Source organism: Cervus canadensis, chromosome 2 (assembly GCF_019320065.1).
Source record: "Cervus canadensis isolate Bull #8, Minnesota chromosome 2, ASM1932006v1, whole genome shotgun sequence".
Taxonomy (NCBI): Eukaryota; Metazoa; Chordata; class Mammalia; order Artiodactyla; family Cervidae; genus Cervus; species Cervus canadensis.
In genome coordinates, this window is record NC_057387.1 from 42,461,435 (window position 1) to 42,482,128 (window position 20,694).

Consider the following 20,694-nt stretch of genomic DNA (forward strand, 5'->3'; position numbering starts at 1 on the left):
GGACAGCCCTATGGCCGCCCTGAGATCACCTCCTCTCCTCAACCATGCAGTCTTGAAGGCCTCCAACTGGGCCAGGGTATTTTGCCAGAAAGAGACCAGTGAGAAACTCAGAACAACTGAGCATTTATTCAGGTTTTTCCCCCTCCCCCATTCCATTCCTCTCCACTGCGGGATGGATGCCCATGATAAAGTTTAGGTCAATTGTTGGGGGATAATAAATGCATGCTCCATGCAAGCTATGCTGTAGTATATTAAAATGCATGACTTCAATACATCACCATTTATTGCACTTTCCCATAACAGCTCTGAAAAGTCTCAATTAGGTGAACACAAATCTGTCTGGTACAAAGTCCATGGCCTTTCCACCATCACATTACCTTTCATCACAATTCTATCATACAATTCTATTACAATAGAATTACACAGCTCTATTTTAGTACAGAGTTCTATTACCCCATCAGATACATTTACATTGCAATTTGGCAAATTTATGATCATAGATAAGTTTGGATACAATAATAAGACTTTTAGGTCACGGCACACCTGGCTTAATAAGTGAACACTCCATATTTTGTTCAGTGTCTGTACCAATTTGCAAATAAGTCTCCAGTGGAGCATCATGGAATTCCGCCCTTGACACTGTCTTGTTACTGGTGCTCTGAATGGTACTAACGAGAAACTGAGAGGAGAACTAGTTTGGTAGATGTCAGCCTCACAGTTCAAAATGGTTTTGACAAGGTGGACTGCTATTTTGAAAGCAATTAAAAAATTTGATTTTTTTGAAAACAACTCCAGGAATCCAGGATAAGAGGAACTTGGTAGGGCATTGGTCCATGCGAAGACTCCAAACAATATGACCAGAAATGCTATGTAGTTATTTAAAAAAAACAAAGCCAAAATTTAAAAAAATCTGTTGCTTTTCAGGATGTATTAATAAAAGTAGTTAAAACTTGGATATCAGTTTAAAGAATCCAGTTCTAACCTGATTGTGAATTGTAGTTCCATGAGTAAGACTATAGGGTGCAATCCAAATGAACTACTCATTTATGGTCAGTTGATCTGTGACAGAGGAGGCAAGAATGTATAATGGAGAAAAGATAGTCTCTTCAGTAAGTGGTGCTGGGAAAACTGGATGGCTACAAGTAAAAGAATGAAACTAGACCATTCTCTAATAGTATACACAAAAATAAACTCAAAATGGATTAAAGGCCTAAATATAAGACTGGACACTATAAAACTCCTAGAGGAAAACATAGGCAGAACACTCTTTGATGTAAATTGCAGCAATATTTTTTGGATCCATCTCCTAGAGTAATGGAATAAAAACAAAAATAAACAAATGGACCCAATTAAACTTAAAAGCTTTTGCACAGCAAAGGAAACCATAAACAAAATGAAAAGACAACCTAAGGAATGGGAGAAAATATTTGCAAATGATACTACTGGCAAGGAATTGATTTCCAGAATATACAAAGAACTCATATGGCTTAATATCAAAGAACAACCCAATGAAAATAATGGCCAGAAGACATTTCTGCAAAGAAAACATACAATGGCCAACAGGCACATGAAAACATGCTTGACATTGCTAATTACTAGAGAAATGCAAATCCATACTACAATGTGATGTCACCTCACACCAGTCAGAATAGTGATGATTAAAAAGTCTACAAATACTAAATGCTGGAGAGTGTGTGGAGAAAAGGGAACCCTCCTACACTATTGGTAGGAATGTAAATTGGGGCAGCTGCTATGAAGAATAATATGGGCATTCCTTAAAAAACTAAACGTAGAGTTACCATATGATCCAGCAATCCCACTCCTGTGCATATATCCAGAGAAAACTCTAATGTGAAAAAGAATATGCACCCCAGTTTTCACAGCAGCACTATTTGCAGTAGCTAAGACATGGAAATGACCTCAGTGTCCACTGAGAGATGAATGGATAAAAAAGATGTGGTGTATATACACAGGGGACTATTACTTGCCCATTAAAAATGAAATGTCATTTGCAGCGCTATAGATTATTATATTAAGTAAAGTCATGTCTGGAAGAGAAAGACAAGTGTTATATGATGTCACTTGTATGTGAAATCTAAACAATGATATAAATGAGCTTACAAAACAAGAATGGACTCACAGATATAGAAAATCAATCTGTGGTTACCAAAGTGGTTGGCAGAAGGGTGATGGTGAAGGTGAATTAGGAGGTTGGGATGAACATATACACACTTCTATGTTTAAAATAAACAAGGACCTACTGTAAAGCACAGGAAACTATATTCAGTATCATTTGAAATATCATTTCAAATGATATTCAATATCATTTGATCATTCAATATCAATTTTCAATATCATTTGATCATTCAGCATCATTTGAATATCAGTATATCATTTGACTATATATGTGTGTGTGTGTGTATATGTAAATATGCACTTTCACTGCACCATGTATCAAGCACTTTGTGTGTCCTTAGTCGCTCAGTCATGTCTGACTCTTTGTGACCCCATGGACTGTAGCCCACCAGGCTCCTCTGTCCATGGGGATTCTCCAGACAAGAATACTGGAGTGGGTTTCCATTTCCTCCTCCAGGGGATCATCCCAACCCAGGGATCAAACCCAGGTCTCCCACATTGCAGGTGGATTCTTTACTGTCTGAGCCACTACGGAAGTCCCTGTGTATAAAGAACTATATAGAGAAATGGATGGATGAAATCAAGGCCTTTTAGTTTGTAGTAAAGAAAAGGCAAAGGCTAAGAGAGTTCGTGATAATCACCTGCAAATAATTAGTGGATCTTTTAAGGAGGAGAACTTGAAAGGGAGGAAAATGGCAAAATAGCATAAGGAAGAAAGTGAAAGAATATGAAAGCAAGAGAAGAATGTGGGTTTTCCATGCTCAGCCACGATGCTGCCAAAGTCCGGATGATCTCCGCTCACCAGGCACTTCCTGCAGGAACTGGTAGTGCAGTCAGTCTGGGTCCTGCTGTGTTCTCCAACCTGACCATGACTGAACCCCTGCAGAACTAAGAGCTTACTGTGCGCTGTCTCTGTGCTAAGTACTTTATCTGTATCATGTCATTTAATTCTTTCCACACTGCCTGGTAATATTTCTATCATTTGCATTTTATGCATAAGGAGTTCAAAGATTCAATAGGTTGAATAACTTGTTTAAGTAAGTGGCAGAGCTGGGACTCAACCCAAAACTCTTTGGTTCCGGAGCAAGTGATCTAATCACTGTGCCACAGTTCCCTCTTATAGGTCACTTTTATAAATTCTAGTCCATTCATTCATTCACGCAGGAAGCAGATATTGATTGATTATAGTAGTTTTCTTTTCAAACCATGACAAAATACCACAAACTTAGGGACTTAGAGACAACCCAAAGTTATCATCCTAGAGTTCTGTAGATCTGAAGTCCAGTGTGGTCTCACTGGGCTAAACTGAACACTCTAAAGAGAATTCATTTCTTACCTTTCCAGATCTCAGAGGATATCTGAATTCCTTGACTAGTGGCTCTCTTTCTCCATCATCAAAGACAGTAGCATAGCATCTTCAGATCTGTTTCTGACTAAAGCTAGGGAAGGTTATCCACTTTTAAACACTCATGTGATTAGGTGACATATCCACAAGTTCCCAGGACTAGAGCTTCAGCATTGCTAGAGAGATAATATTCTATCACAGGTGCCTATCCTGTATCAGGTTTTGATTCAGGCAATATGAGATAGACAGGAGGAGAAGGACAATAGCAAGTAAACAAATGCATATGCAAGACATTTTCTGACAAAAGTTCAAAAATTCACTTTTTTCCAAGCTTGCCATTTATACATTCATTAATTCAACATTTTTTAGTACCTGCTATGTAAAAGGAGTTCTGTGCATTTCAGATGGGCTTCCCTGGTGACTCAGTGGTAAAAGAATCTACTTGCCAATTCAGGAGACAGATTCGATCCCTGGGTTGGAAAGGAGAAGGAAATGGCAACCCATTCCAGTATTCTTGCCTGCGAAATCTCAGAAACAGATGAGTCCAGTGGGCTGTAGTCCACGGGATCACAAAAGAGCTGGACTTGACTTAATGACTAAACCACAACGACAGCAATGAATTTCAGGTAGAAGAGTGAATGGACAAAGTTTCACTCTAATGGGATATTCTCATAGAGGCAGCAGATAAACATATGTACATAAAATAGAGAACATGGTTTTTAGATAGTGGCAAATGCTATGAGGGAAATACTCCATACTCATTCTCCTGTACCTTTGCATTTTTCATTTATTTCCTCTTTTATTTAGTCTAATAGTTATTTCAGGTGCTTAACAGTGTTTCAGGCAAAGTACTAACTAAGCACAAGGGGACAGATCTGGCTTGTATGTCATTAGTGTAGTGACGGGAACAAATCAGTATAAACCATACGTTGTGGTGAGTGCTGTGGGGAGGATGCAGGTGTTTGGGAGACACATGGGGGCTCTGGATGCTCTCCCTGGGTCTAGGACACTTCCCCCCCCCCACTTCCTCTTCACTGAGAACTCATGCTCATCCTTCTGGATATAACCTAGATGGATCCTCTTTGAATAACAGTTTCAGGTGTATACTAAGTGCTTAACACAAACATTTGTGGTTTTATTTTTGTTTTATAATAGTGTTATTTTTAAAATTGTACAGTGCTGTCTCAGTTTACCCGAGATCGATGATTATTCTTACAAGTATGTCCATTCACATTACTACATGACATGGGCATTTTGATTGTGAAGTGAAAGTGTTAAGTCACTCAGTCATGTCCAATTCTTTGTGACCCCATGGACTATAGCCCACCAGGCTCTGCAGTCCATGGAATTCTCCAGGCAAGATTACTGGAGTGGGTAGCCATTCCCTTTTCCAGGAGATCTTCCCAATCCAGGGATCAAACCTGGGTCTCCTGGTAGATTCTTTACTGTCTGAACCTCCAGGGAAGCCTGGGCTTTGTAATTATATTTTAGTAAAAGCATGCAAGTAAGCAAAACCCCTTTATATGTGTGTCAGTTATCGTATACAGTGTATAAACAAGGAAAAAGGTGTTGAAGAATATACCCCAGCTGTTAGCAGCAAATGACCAGTTTTGGCTTTCTGCATTTGTGCTAATAGATATTTGTGGGGTGGGTGAATAAGAACTGCCCAATTATGGCTAAATGGCTTGGCTTATAAGGTAGTGAGTGTCCACTGAGGACTGAACAGATACCATCATGCTCAAATCACACACCCTTCTGTTTGTGTTTTATTTTAGTTACATTTTGACATCTGGTTAACCTAGATGGTTTCATAAGTGAATTAAAAACCAAGAGAGCATAAATAATCAATTCCTGTACTGTATCCAACTTGCTTAATAGATTCTTATGCCATAATTTCCTCTTCTGCAAATTAAGGATAATAGAGCTTCTGTAAGGATAACACAATTAGATTGGTTAAAAGGCAGTCATATTCATAAGTACTAGGGAACCAGAAAGTTTTCTAGTATGTATAAGTGAAAACTCAAAATTTTCTTTTGTGACATCCATGCCAACTGAGAAAAATCTGTGCATTATAAAGGGTTATGATCCACTTTAAAGTTGAAAGTATTTGAACGAATGTCACTCTTCTTTCATAACCCTTAGCATTCAGTTTTCTTCTCTTTTGGTTCTGGACATTAAGTGGGGATCTGTTGGAAGAAGAGCAAAATCCCAGGCTATTCCTATTGTAGAAGCTTCTTCATGAGTTTGTATAGTGACCAGGCTATAGCCTGGGGCCGCTTATAAACAATACTTGAGTCATAGAGCAACTTAGGAATGAATTGAAACTTAAGAGGATCATAGCCCCAGCTCAAGGATTACTAGTAAGCCAACACAACTTGGACAAGTAAGTCCTGAGCTCTATCTGAGGTGGCCTCTGGAGATGAAGGAGAAGGCAAATACTTTCCAAAGTTATACAGATTCTACACAAATCACACTTACACCATTTCCTACTTCTCCCTAATAGTAGAATACCGAGGTAGCCTCACCCCTATGTGCTGTGGTGACATTCTTTCCCTTGTTTTTAATTGTATTTCTCTTGCATTCACTGATACTTAGTTTATGTCCACTGGCCATTTTTTCCAGGCAAGAAATTAATGAAGAGAGAAAGGAAGGTTGGAGGCATCAAAATGCTGTATTCTTACTTCCCTTTGACATCTTTCTCAAAAGTGCCACCCTCAATACTCAAGTTGTGTGTTCTTCATAATAAGCTTTATCATGAGTCAATTTTTTTTATCTGTCAAATGAAAGTAATGATGATATCTTATGGTTATTTTGAGGACTTAATAAATAAAATGCTTAGAGCATTGTGTTGAACAGACATCGCTCATGAAAATCATAGCTCTAATGATTATTAGCATATTAATACTATTCAGTTATCATTTCATATTCATTTTGTCTTAATGAGGATAGTTGTCTTTCAGTGTTCTGACAGACATGAAGAAATGCAAAGGTAAGAAGTCAGTAATCAGTCAGAAAATCTCACTAGCAGCTTAAATTTCACTCCCTATTTATATGCGTGAGTCAAATAAGAAATTACTCTACTAGACGCATCACTGGAAACCTGAAGTGGTGTGATATTCTTGTCTTGTTACTCATGTGGGCAGAACTCTTTAATATATTCTCTTGGAATGGCAAAAGCATCTTTTTCTCTTCTCATCTCCTCCTATTTCTCTCTCATGTCTACTTATTCTTAACTGAGATTATTCAGCTCTTCTAAGCACAGCCTTAGAATACACAGACATAGCTCTGAAGGTCATATGCCAAAATGAAGATAATCCAGCTTTTTAAATTTATTCCCTAAAGTATTGAGACCTAAGATAGTTTGCAAAACGCTAGAACTTGGCTAGGTAGAAACTTTGTATCATATGAACTGTTTAAATATTCATAGTGTGTACTGGCAGCTAACAGGGCTACAAACTTTGCCCAGAAAAAAAAAAGAAAAGAGAATTACTGATTTTCATAGCATCCAAAAATGGCTGCCATGGACTAAAAGCTTAAGTGCTGATTTTGGTTTAATCCCTTAGTCAAGTGTATTTTTTTTTTTTTATTCAACTGAGGACAATAGGCAAGTGGTTTTATGCATTTGTAAGTATTTTTCTGACTATATTATCAGTATCAGATTCTGACATTAATGTCATAAAAACTTGATTGTACTGTCAAAGCCATCTCTTTAATAATTGCTAGTGACTTGAAACAGGGGCTTCCCTGGTGGCTCAGACGGCCAAGAATCCTCCTGCAATACAGGAGAGTGGGGTTCAATCCCCGGGTCAGGAAGATGCCTCAGGAGAAGGGAACGGCCACCTAGTCCAGTGTTCTTGCTGGAGTATCCCATGAACAGAGGAGCCTGGAGAGCTGCAGTCCTTGGGGTCGCAAAGAGTTGGACAAAACTGAGCAACTGAACACACTCAGTGACTTGAAATAACTGACACATTTCCTTCACAGTCAACAGATTCATTCTATAGAAACAGATCACCAGCCCAGGCTGGATGCATGAGACAAGTGCTTGGGCCTGGTGCACTGGGAAGACCCAGAGGGATCGGGTGGAGAGGGAGGTGGGAGAGGGTATCGGGATGGGGAACACATGTAAATCCATGGCTGATTCATGTCAATGTATGACAAAAACCACTACAATATTGTAAAGTAATTAGCCTCCAACTAATAAAAATAAATGGGAAAAAAAAAAAAGAAATGCATGTAGGAAATTATGAGCATTTGAGCTATAAAATAAATCAGATTGGGGAAGAACTGGGTTTCTTGACCATGGTGTCTCACAACTTGAAAAGATTTCATTCTGTGCAACCAGCTGACACTTACATGTTCTTCTTTAGCTTATATGAAGATGCCAAAAATGTAGGTGTTTACTGATTGTTTTGGTTTAACTGACACGTTTCTCCCATATAATTAAGGTTTTTTGTTTTGTTGTTGTTCTTAAGCTGGTTGATAAAATTTGTTAAACAAAGAATTTTCACAATTTCAGATAACAGCATAAAAGTAAATGTTGGTACTGTAATGAACTTTAAATTCTTTTTTCCAATAATATCTATTTAGTGAAATCCACTTGATTTTGTTTTTTATAGATATGCTCACAAGTTTGACTTTATAAAGTACGCATGCACTCTCAGTAGCTCAGTCCTGTCCAACTCTTTGTAATACTATGGATTGTAGCCCACCAGGCTCCTCTGTCCATGGGATTTCCCAGGCAAGAATACTGGAGTGGGTTGCCATTTCCTCCTCCAGGGATCTTCCCCACCCAGGGATCAAACCCACACCTCCCGCATCTCCTGCATTGGCAAGCGGATTCTTTACCACTGAGCCACCTGAGAAGCCCCTTTTATAAAGTATGCATCCTCTCAATATGGTGTACACAAATGTAAACATTAAAAATGGTCATTAGTTTTCCCTTTCCAATAGTATTTATATAAAATGTAAATTCAGATAAAATGAGAGTAAGTAATCAAAAGTTTATGAAAAGTGACTTGGAATGTCTGTACTCAATATCTTAAATGATTAATGTTACATAAGAATTGACCATTACTCAATATAAGGTAAGTACAATTAACTAATCACTACTTTTAAACCCTACTTTTAAGAAGCTTCTTCAAAAAATTTATAAACTGTATCAATTATTTGAATTATATAAATATATCTGTTCCTATAAATATGTGTGTACAGATATGTATATAAGGTGTATATCAAGGAAATACATTCATGATTTTTGTTTACTATTTCAGATGTACATTACCAACACAATCAAAGCCAAAGGAACAAGACTTGCTAAGCCCGTTTTATGCCTAGGCTTAATGTGTTTGGCCTTTCTTACTGGACTCAACAGAGTTGCAGAATATCGAAATCATTGGTCCGATGTGATAGCAGGCTTTCTGGTTGGAATATCTATAGCAGTATTTCTTGTAAGTACAGGTTTCTTTAGATATAATTTGTTTCTTAATTAATGTGTATAACCATCTACTAGACAATACAGGTGTGAATCACTGGGTTTAGTTTTCGAAAGGTGGTCTATGAAATGGAAATATGTATGTTTTAAATCACTCATTTCTTTCTTCTCCTTCATTTGTTCTGCCTAAAGTCAGGCTTGGGGTGAAAAGTACTTATTTTCTACATTTAAAAGTGAAGAGAATATTTTCATGCAAAGTAGAATGGGGCTAAAAAAACACTTACACCTCCCTAGATGTTTTTTCTTTTTAATTTGTCTTTTGATTGGAGGAAAACTGCTTTATAATATTGTGTTGGTTTCTGTAGTACAACAATGCGAACCAATCATAATTTATACACACACACACACACATATATCCCTTCCCTATTGAGCCTCCCTCCCCAGCCCCCTCATCCCACCCCTCTAGGTCATCACACAGCACCAGGCTGGGCTCCCTGTGTTATATCACAGCTTCCTACTAACTGTTTTACACATGATAGCATGTATATGTCAATGCAACTTTCTCAATTTGTCCTGTCCTGTCCTCCCCCCTCTGTGTCCACAAGTCTGTTCTTAACATCTGCATCTCCATTCCTTCCCTACAAATAGGTTTTTAAGACTGGGTTATTTGAAAGTTTAAAAAATTTCCTCAGGGCACTTAGTGTCCTGAAGTATGTAGAGTGTCCCAAAGTGCCCTGGTGCCTCCAGATAGTCCTCTTCTGAGCGGCCAAGTCCCAGAACCTGATAACAGGTGATCCTCACTTGTGAGATGAACCGGTCACCTTCAGTGACTGAAAACCCATGGAGAGTTTCCAGGGCAATATTGCTCAAATCAGATTTTGCCAAGGAGTGAAGAGCACACCTAGGGACTCCTAATGAGGCAAGCCTGCCGTCTCTACTTCTGTGATAAAAATCTCCGTGGACTATTTCTGTAGATTTTAGTTCCATAGGTTTAGTTGTTTCAATCTGGCTTTCAATTCAGTTCAGTCACTCAGTCGTGTCCGACTCTTTGCGACCCCATGAATCGCAGCACGCCAGGCCTCCCTGTCCATCACCAGCTGCTGGATCTACCCAAACTCATGTCCATTGAGTCAGTGATGCCATCCAACCATCTCATCCTCTGTCGTCCCCTTCTCCTCCTGCCCTCAGTCTTTCCCAGCATCAGGGTCTTTTCAGATGAGTCAGCTCTTCACATCAGGTGGCCAAAGTATTGGAGTTTCAGCTTCAGCATCAGTCCTTCCAAGGAACACCCAGGACTGATCTCCTTTAGATGGACTGGTTGGATCTCCTTGCAGTCCAAGGGACTCTCAAGAGTCTTCTCCAACACCACAGTTCAAAAGCATCAATTCTTCGGCTTTAGACTTAATTAATCCTTTGTAGGTATGGATACGGAAAAGGCAATGGCACTCCACTCCAGTACTCTTGCCTGAAAAATCCTGTGGACGGAGGAGCCTGGTAGGCTGCAATCCAAGAGGTTGCTAAAAGTCGGACACGACTGAGTGACTTCACTTTCACTTTTCACTTTCATGCGCTGGAGAAGGAAATGGCAACCCACTCCAGTGTTCTTGCCTGGAGAATCACAGGGACGGGGGAGCCTGGTGGGCTGCCGTCTATGGGGTTGCACAGAGTCGGACATGACTGAAGTGACTTAGCAGCAGCAGCAGGTATGGATATGTAACATTTTTGTTGTTGTTGTTGTTGTTTATTCTCTAAGTCATGTCCAGCTCTTTTGTGACCCCATGGACTGTAGCCCACCAGGCTCCTCTGTCCATGGGATTTCCCAGGCAAGAATACTGGGGTGGGTTGCCATTTCCTTCTCCAGAGGACCTTCCTGAACCAGGGATCGAACCAATGTCTCCTACATTGGCAGGTGAATTCTTTACTGGTGAACCACAGAGAAGCCCGATGTAACATTTTACCTAGATGGAAAAAGGTGTAGACTACTGAATAAATCAGAACATATCTTTGCATTGACGCATTGCAAGAAACATTGTTTATATTTTAATTACATTTAAATTATTTATCAGGAGTAACTTTCTTTCTTCAGCTTCTTTTCACTAGTTTATAACAGTATGTAAAAGCTTATACAAATCTTTCCAGCTACCAATGATTTGTGCACTGTTATGTACTGGGCATTTTATATAGGTTATTTCTTCTAGAACTTCCTGTGGTAAAGTGGTGACTATGCCCTGATCCCTTTCTAGACTATGTGCTATTTTTCTTTCTGATGCCTTTCCCTGCTGTGTCCAAGGTCCCTTGGAAACTTAGGCCTACCTTCCCCACCCCCAGAGAAATCCTGTAGTCTCATGCAAACAGAGGCCCAGGCATGGCCCCAAACCTTTCCCTTGCTTTCACTTATGACAGTTGAAATAGGCTAACTTTTTATAAAACAAAACAAAAAATGCTTCCCATAAATCCTAAGAAAATAATCATAGGCACAGCAAACAGCATGCCAAAAGTTGAAGCATTAAAGCACTAGTGTCAGATGTAACTGAATTTCAACTCCATGGGTCTGGAACATCTTTGCCAGTATCTCATCAGGCTGCATCTCCTCCTGTGGCTGTAGCCATCTTCCCTTGACTGCCAGTGAACATCGTGGTACCTTGCAAGGTTAGTCTAGAACACTCATGTCTTTCTTTCTCTTCCTCGTCTGAGAACCATGTGGGGAATGATGAATTGGACTAGGGGTCCCCCTTGAGCTCAAGACCCTCTTACTACACATATTCAGTACCTTCCATTGGGCCCTTCAAACATTCCCATGCATCCAAGAGAAGGACCTTATAAAAAGGTCATATGGAAGTGCTTTAACCATGTAATGACTAAACAATCTTTTATGCATAAAAACAGTGTTTCTGATTTTAATGTGTCAGTGCAAAAATATGTTTTGCTTTATACAACAGTCTCCTCCTATACCCATAGGAGGAGAAGATGTAGCCTGATGAGGTGCCAGCAAAGATGTTCCAGACCCATGGAACTGAAATGCAGTTATATCTGGCAGTAGTGCTTAACTGGGCCTGCAAAGGGGCTCAGATAAATATGACTTGTCTTCTCTGGGAATCTGTTTCTGGGGTTAGACAGTAATGGCCAGTCTATTCCCTCCTTTTCTTCTTTCATGAAACGAACATTTACTGAGACCCTAGTCTAACCCAGGCATTGTGTTTGGTGCTGGGAGTAAGTACATGAAAAGGATACAGTCCAGGTACTTAAATAGATTGCAGTCAGGTGGGACGAGATGAACACGAAGAGTTCTATAGAGGATGAATGTAGTGGTAGATGTATGGTACATATACTCAGGAGATCTACTCTGTTTGAATTAGGGACAAATCGGAAAGAAGAGACAATATATAAACTTGAAGAGTTTGTAAAGCAGATAGGTCTAGCTTGGGGCATAAGGAATGAAGGGCAAAGAGCACAGTGCACTGGCAATATGAAATGTATCATAAAATAAGCATGTATGAAGTCCCTCCTGTATTCTAGGCCGAGGGCACAGTGTACATCTGGCACCCAGAAATGATACCAGTCATCCAACTTGGGTGACAAGAAGGGGAATGAAAAAGCACACAGGGGACACCCTCAATGCCTTGTGTGCTATGGCAGTAATTTGGGCTCTTGCTTAAAAATGTAGGTGATTTGGAAGCCTCTGTCAGCTCCCAGACAGTTGAAACAGAGAAAAAGTCTGGTTCAATCTCATCCTCACCATCTACTCAATTTGTGCCCTTCAGCAATTTACCTAACCTCAGTTTCTTCCTCTTTAAATAAGGTTACAGTCTCCTTGAAGTATTGTTACACAGATTGATAATGTGTAAACGAAATGCTGTGTATGTTCAGTGCATGGCCACATGGATGACTGAAATAATTTTATAAATGAGAGATTGTTTCCTTCTAGACACTTTTACTCTGTGATAAGATTTGTGCTTTAAAAATATGTTTTCTGGAAAATAAAGCTCCAGGTGAGGATAGAGACAAGTTATGCAGATCCAGGGAAGTGGTGGATGGGCCTCTGATTGCACAGAGGGAGGGGAGCATGGCTGGAGGTGGGATGGTTTGGAAGTTGATGAAACAGTGGAGATGATGAGGATGAAGTGGGCAACAATCTATATGATGATGCTTGAGTTTCTCATTTGGGCAACTGAGTAGAATATTTATTTCAAGCAGTGACTACAGCTCTGGCTTGCAATATCTTGGAGTGTTTTCAATTATTCTGCAGTGTGTGTAGATCACTAAGATGATTCCAAGATAAAATTAACACTAACCTACTCCAAGCCATTGTGTCAGTTCAAGGCATTCATGTCCCCTGTCACCCACGCCCAATGTCTAGCATATGCCTTTGACTCACTCTCCTCCTTCATCCCCACACCCGGTGATTCATCTAGTCAAAGCTCGTTTCCATTACAGAATCTTTCTCCCATGTCTTATTTCTTTGCAGTCCTGACCATCACTTCTTGATTGTAGAGATGTAACTGCTTACCTCTTCTATATCTATCGGTTCCTAGCTACCTTCTCACTTTAGACTCTCCTCCAAATGCCTTGCATGCTGTTTCATACACAGGATAATATAATTTGTTGCTAATAAAACAAACAGAAAACCAAGCTTCTTTCGTGCTGGATTAAATCAGACACTTCCATTGGGCTTCTGGGATCCTCCAGAATCTGGCTGCACTCTTTCTGGTCAAGTTTATGTTGCCCTTTTTTTTTACAGTGGAAATCCCACACTTGGAATCCAGACAATGTTCTTCCTCTCACACGCTCTGTCCAGCCTGCACATTGCCTCTGCTGGAATGCTCTTGTGTATATTTTAGAGAACAAAACAGGTGTAGGAGTCAGAAAAACCTAGATTGAATCCTGCTGTTGCCACCTGTTTTTTTTTGCCAGTTTTCCTCAATGTGTGATATTGACCATCCCACGTAGCTCCTCATTATTCCTAAAGTGTGGCCTCCCCTGAACTGTATTTAAAGTGATTACCTCTCCCCCAGACTCCTTTCTTCATTTCCTATTCACTTTTCTCCACTGCACGATTCAACTTTTAGTATACCACATATAATATTTTGGGTTTTGTTTTTTGCTGTCAAACCCTCTAGAATGTAAACCACTTACAGAGATGGTGTTTGTTTTCATCACTATATATTCCCAGGGGTATATAGGAAGTTCTCAGGAGATATTTGTTGAATGAATGAATGAACTGTTTTATTTACTCCCCAGACTTCTTTTGAGGGCTAAGTGAAATCACATATGTAGTCAAGTCAGTCAATTGCATGGTACAGAGAAGGCTATGGATACCATACTCTTCACCTTTGATGACTTTATTATTGTAGATTGACTCATTATTTTATAAAAATGGGTGCCTCAAAGTACTTGCAAGAAAGATGGATATTACAGTGTCAGGCAGGATAATTCAAGTTTACTGACCAAAGCAAGAGCTTATCAGGTTATCATGCATATTCCTAATAGTAATAATAAAGAGTTATTTGAGTATTCTTTACTGCATTAACTCAATTAATCCTCATGCACAGTGAGACATAACTATTATTGTCCTAGTTTTGCAGGTAAAGCAAACAGATCTAGTTATATTAAATAACTTGCCTAGGCTCACAGAATTAGTAAATAAAAGAGTCCAGGATTAAGCCCCAGGCCTGTTTGACCCCAAAGCCCATGCACATAACTCCATACAGCAGAAATGTTTTATTTGCCACAAGGAAGAGGCAGACTGATCACAAATGGATCAGATTAATTTATTATCACTACTGGAAAAAAAAACAACAAAAATCTATATGTAATGGTGACTTATTACTAGTATTAATTTTTGGAAGAGAGGGTAGAATTACACTCATGGAAACCACTAATGTAAAAATAGAATGTTTCTAAAGAAAGTCACTTTCAATTATATAGGAACATCAGAAAATTTGAGAATTTTTATCCTCGATTCATGCTCATTTATTAATCTGTTCATTCACCTGACACTGAGAATAGAATAGTAATCAGAAAAAGAAGCTTGTCTGCTTCCATGGAGCTGATAACCTTGGAAGAGAATCACATCAACCAAAATGCTATGCTTGCAGATATATAATTTCATATAGAGATAGGTATTTCAGTGAAAAGAATCACAGGTCCTTGCCAGCAAATAAAAACAGCCTGGGGTCAAGGAAGACTAATAAGGTGGTGATGCAGAGATGAGATATCACAAATGAATGAGATATGATGCCCAAAGACGGTGGAGATGAGTATTGCCAACAAAAGGAAGTGAAAGGAAACCGAAGGTGTTTGGGAAATAGAGAAAGAAGGCTGAAAGATGGACCTGAGTTTACATTTTGAGAGGAGTGAGAAGCCAAGCCCAAAAGTAGTTTTAAGGAGGTCGACATGATAGAATTTGCATTTTAGAAAGACCATTCTCACTTCTTTGTAGAGAGGGATTGGAGGAAGTCAAGACTGGATTTTGTTTTGAGAAAACCATGCAGGAATTCAGGCAAGTAATGATGATTGCTTAGTCTTTGGAGTTGGTGTTAGAGATAGAACAAGGCAGATAAAAGAAATCAAAATCTTTAGGAAGAAGAATTGAACAAATTGAGTGACTGGTTGAATACAAGAGATGTTCAAGTTTCAGCCACATGCAACTGCATTTGGGGATGAGAGGGAATTACCTTTCCCTGAGAGGATCCAGAAAAAGATCAAGGTTTGGAGTAGGGTCATGAGATGGATGCATCTTGGCTTTTATTTTGAACGTTTGTTGAATTTTTCATACCTTTGCCAACCAAAGAAATGGAGCTGACTTTGCTAGTCTGTCGCAACCTCTTCACTTTCAAATTGAGAAAACTGAGGGCTAGAGGACTGTCCAAGAACAGAACATGCAAACTTAGTATCAAAAACCAGGGCCATTGCTATTTCCTATGAGCATTTTTCTAATAGGAAGTCAATTTCATATTTGTGAATGTTACCAGACAAGACTTACTAAATATTTGAATATGATTCTAAGGAAGATTTGATAATTTCCTTCCTTATAATTTAAATAATAGCAGTAATGAAGAGTAATCATTATGCTAATAGGTGCTTTAATGAATATCTGCTATGCATTAGGCATTTAAATATTTCACATGTGAATTCTTAGCTGCTTCAGTAGTGTTGTCCTGACCCTCAATTAAGGCAAAGAGGTAACTGATAATATCTTTCAGAGTTTTCCTAACCGAAATTAGTATAAAAAGCAATTATACTAATTTCAGTAGCCACTATTAAATCTGTTCTTCATCTAATGACTTCCATTTGTCTGTGTATATAGTTATTTCAGCAAATTTTAATTCAGAAGAATTTGTAGCAGTTTTTTTTCACCTGCTGATTTTCCATAAATTTATATAACATTAATGGTGCTTCCCAGGTGGCCATAGTGGTAAAGAAAGAACCCGCTTGCTAATTTAGGAGACATAAGAGACGAGGGTTTGATCCCTGGATTGGAAAGATCCCCTGGAGGAGGGCATGGCAGCCCACTCAAGTATTCTTGCCTGGAGAATCCCATGGACAGATGAGCCTAGTAGGCTACAGTCCATAGGGTCACAAAGAGTTGGACATAACTGAAATGACTTAGCACGCATAATGTTAATGAAAAGAAAATGTGTGTGTATATATATATTTCATGAAATGGGTATGAAACTGCTGTTTGTTATATTGTTGTTGGCTCAAATTCTTGATTATATCCTTTGCTGCTTCCACACCAAAATGGCAGAGCTGAATACTTGCTGCAGAGATTGTACACCCACAAAGCCAAAAATATGTACTATCTGCTCATTACAGACAAAATTTGCTGACCTCTACTTTAGGTCAGTTACTATCTATTAGTCCTTTGCAGGCTCATCATTTGATAGAATGTTTATCAGGTACCCATTTCCAAACCTTTGCCATGACTTTAAAGATCTTGATGGTAGTGATGAAATTGAGTATTAAGTTATTAGACTTTGATCTGTGCTTCTGATCTGTAATTGTTCAAGGAATTGGAAGGATAATAAGTATATATCAGTTTGCAAGGAAGTTTTTTCTGAGATAAATTCTAATAGTGTGTTTTATTTTGTAGATTTTAAAATTTTATTTAAAAACTGGAGAAAAAGTAAGATCTAATTGACCTTTGAAAATATTCAATAATGAGCCCCACACTTTCCAGTGTGATTTATGGAAAATATACAATGTAAATTTGTGATTGTGTATTAAGCATTTATTTTTTAAATGAATGTTAAGTTATAAACTAGCTACAAGTAAATTCTGTATTTCAGTTTGATAATAGAATATAAAACCCAGAAAAAGAAAGCTCAAGAATATCTTACCTACTAGTTCAATATAAGCAATATAAGCAACTAATTTTCCTGTATTATTTAAATCACTAATTTTGAAAATTTGATCCACCTACATCAGAAGCTTCAGAAATGCCTTTTAAAAGTGGCAACTCCTAAGCCTTCTCCTTCATCTTTGAAATCAGAATTTTTAGGAAAGGGCTTAGGAATGTCTTTTTTTTTTTAAGTGCCAGAACTTTATTTTCATGCACAGTAGAATATGAGAACTTCTGGTTTAGTATGGGATATAATCAATTGAAACAAGGGTCAGTTTCCTTTATGTAAAAGGTCTTCTATTTCAGTGGTAGCCATAGTAAGCTGTTGTTGAAATGCCAAATATATATGGGATGCAATAATAGACAATAAACTAGGGTTAATGATGCTACTAAATTAGAAAGTGCCAATCGTAGAAGGTTTATTATGAATGTAATGATCTTGAAGCAATGGGATATAATTAGCATTTAAATTAAGTTGTAGGTTAGCCACATTAAGGAAAGGTTAGCTTGCTATGAATTTTTATAAGGTTATGGTGTTATTTTTGGATCAGTTTGAGCACTGACTATAACCTAATTTAATGAAAATTTTGGAATAATAGCATTGTCATTATTAACTGAGCTACATATTAATTGATGAATGCTGTTGAACACACTTGCACTGGATTACAAGATAAATTTGTAAAGTTATAGACCTGTAATATTTAAGTTATGCCAATACTTTATTACTGTGATTAGGTTTATCATGCTGCTCACAAAGATCATGTTTATAGGGAGCATGGCTTTGTTTTAATTGTATTTTTTCCTGAAATTGTAGGTTGTATGTGTGGTAAATAATTTCAAAGGAAGACAACCAGAAAATGAGCATATACACACGGATAACCTGGCACAGATGCCAATGATAAGCATTCCTCGAGTAGAAAGTCCTTTGGAAAAGGTAACATCTGTACAGGTGATTCATAATTTAAATTCTAAAGTGTGATTGTTATCTAGAGCAAATGAATAATTATTCTTGAGAGTTCTTTCACATTTTTGATTTACTAAAATAAGCTCAGAGTCTAATGTGGTATTTAGCAAGAACTTAATCACTGAAGAGAACATCTTTGAAAAATGCGTATCACATAGAAAACATTTCTTTGAACTTCTCAGGCTTAAAAGTTGAGTCTGTACATGAACTGTGCTGCAATTTGCCATAGCTTTGAGATAAGGAACGTTATACAGTGGTCCCACGCATGGGCAAAATATAAGTTTTACTTGAGAATGTATACATTTTTCATAATACATGTTCCATTTCTTCCATGCTTCATGTATATGAAAATCTGTGTAGTGTAACAACTGGCACATACTCAGGACTCAATAAATACTGCTAAACCTCAGTTTCTGGCCTCAGGGAAACACCAGTGTGCTTTCCTGATCAGGGGGGCCCTGAAGATCAGGCTGGGCTTAAGGGAGCCTGATGAGGTAGCATTTTGAGTGGCAGGTCAGGACCTCATGGGACATAGCAATGAACAGAAAAGCCAGGTTTTAATAACTTTTCTTGAGACTTCTGTGAGCTAGATAGGTTAATATTTCTTAAGCGATGATGCATTCACGTACGTATGTAACTGTTTAAATGACTGCTTATTTAGTAACAAAGGGTTGCTAATGTCTTCTCCTCAGCCCTGTCCACATCCAGATTTTGATCAATATCTTAGATGAAGTTATTAATAGATGCTAATTGGAGGTTTAGATGGTATGAATCTGTGGAGGGGTCACATAGGATGCACACACTCAGTCATGTCTGACTCTTTAGGACCCCATGAACTACAGTCCATGGGATTACCCTGGCAAGAATACTGTGGTGGGTTGCCATTTCCTACTCCAGAGGATCTTCCTGAACCAGGAATTGAACCCACCTCTCCTGCAGCTCCTACATTGAGACGTGGAGCCTTTACCACTGAGCCATTCACCTTGGAAGCCCCAGGTGAATCTGTGAGGGATAATTGATACATTGGATGAAATATTAAAAATTCTTGGAAGATGGCAGTAAATGTACCACTAACAATTAACTAGAAATAAAGGAAATATTTCGTATTTGGACTTTTTTTTAAAAACGTTCCTGTAGGATAGGGTATGTCTAGGTTAACTGCACAAATGCAAAAGGCTCAGAGGGTATAGGAGTCTACCATTCAGCATGGGTCAACAGCATGATATGACTGCTAGAAGTTTATATGGTTTTAAGTCCCACTAGGGAAAATGATATCCTGAATGAGGGATTGATGGTTTGCTTTGCTCAGGTCAACTTGGTATACTGTGTACTGCCCTTGGTGACATGGTTTTAAGATGAACACTGATAAAACATAAGAGTTGACAGTAAATTTTTTTAAGTGAGCAAACAGATATGTCTAAGATGGTGAGTAGAGTCAAAGTCATGAATTATAAGAGACTGGAAGGAACAAAAATAATAAGTTTATAGGAAAAGGAAACTCAAGAAAGAAGCAATAGCTTCCCATAAATATCTGAAGGACTGTTGTGTGACAGAGGGATGCAATTTGTTTTATGAAATCTCAGAGATCACAATTAGGATGAAAGAAAAGGAAGTGTAGGAAGATAAATAATGTCTGGAAATTAGTTACTAACTTTCCCACCTTAAAAGCAATGAAATTTCTTTTTACTATAAGGATTCAAGAATAGCTAAGCAAGCACTTATCCATGATACTGTGGAAGGATTTTAAGCATTTAAATGAGGATAGAGACATTAGATGATGATGATGGTGATGACGATAAAAATAACAATGACCATTTAGTGATCATGCAAGATGTGTCAAATACTATACTAATTGCTTCCACAAAACCACTTCCGTGCTCTACAAAGTATAATTTTGTTCTTTGCAACAATTTTTAAAGCTGAGTATCCCTGGTGGCTCAATGGTAAAGAATCTGCCTTCAAGGCAAGGAGATCCAGGTTCAATCCCTGGGTTGGGAAAATATCCTGGAGAAGAAAATGGCCACCCACTCTAGTATTCTTTCCTGGAGAATTCCATGGAAAGAAGAATTCTTTCTAGCAGGCTACAGTCCATGGGGTTGCAAAGAGGTAGACCAGACATGACTAGCAACTAACACTTTCACTTTCATCATTATAGTGGCAAAGACCGCTGATAGATGACCTGTATTCTTTCTTCTCTTCTTCCTTTCAGTAACTGAGTTTCTCACTCCAATTTTAACTACACTCATGGTTGTCCAGCTGTAGTCTTTATTCCCCAGCTTCCCCTGCAGTTAGGTGTGACCTAGCAACCAAGTTTAGACCCATGAGATGTAAGCAGAAGGGTAGGTGCAATAACCTCTAGGTTATCTCTTTGAAAACTCTTGTCCCAGACATTCTGTACTCCTTATCACCAAATGGAAAAGATAAGTGACCGGAATAATCTTTTATTTTTGAAGATGACCAATCCTCCTGGACAGCCT

General features: G+C 38.4%; 1 protein-coding gene across 4 annotated transcripts in view; it reads left to right on the top strand.

Moving 5' to 3' along the window:
• PLPPR5 (phospholipid phosphatase related 5) overlaps positions 1–20,694 on the top strand; it is a 124,418-nt gene that overhangs the window by 76,617 nt on the left and 27,107 nt on the right. For 2 of the 4 annotated variants that reach the window (XM_043460564.1, XM_043460562.1), the window contains exons 4-5: positions 8,752–8,928; positions 18,068–18,202. In XM_043460564.1, coding sequence (XP_043316499.1) covers positions 8,752–8,928; positions 18,068–18,202 — 312 coding nt within the window. The remainder of the gene's footprint in view (positions 1–8,751; positions 8,929–18,067; positions 18,203–20,694) is intronic. The other 2 variants (XM_043460565.1, XM_043460563.1) reach the window with 1 other exon arrangement.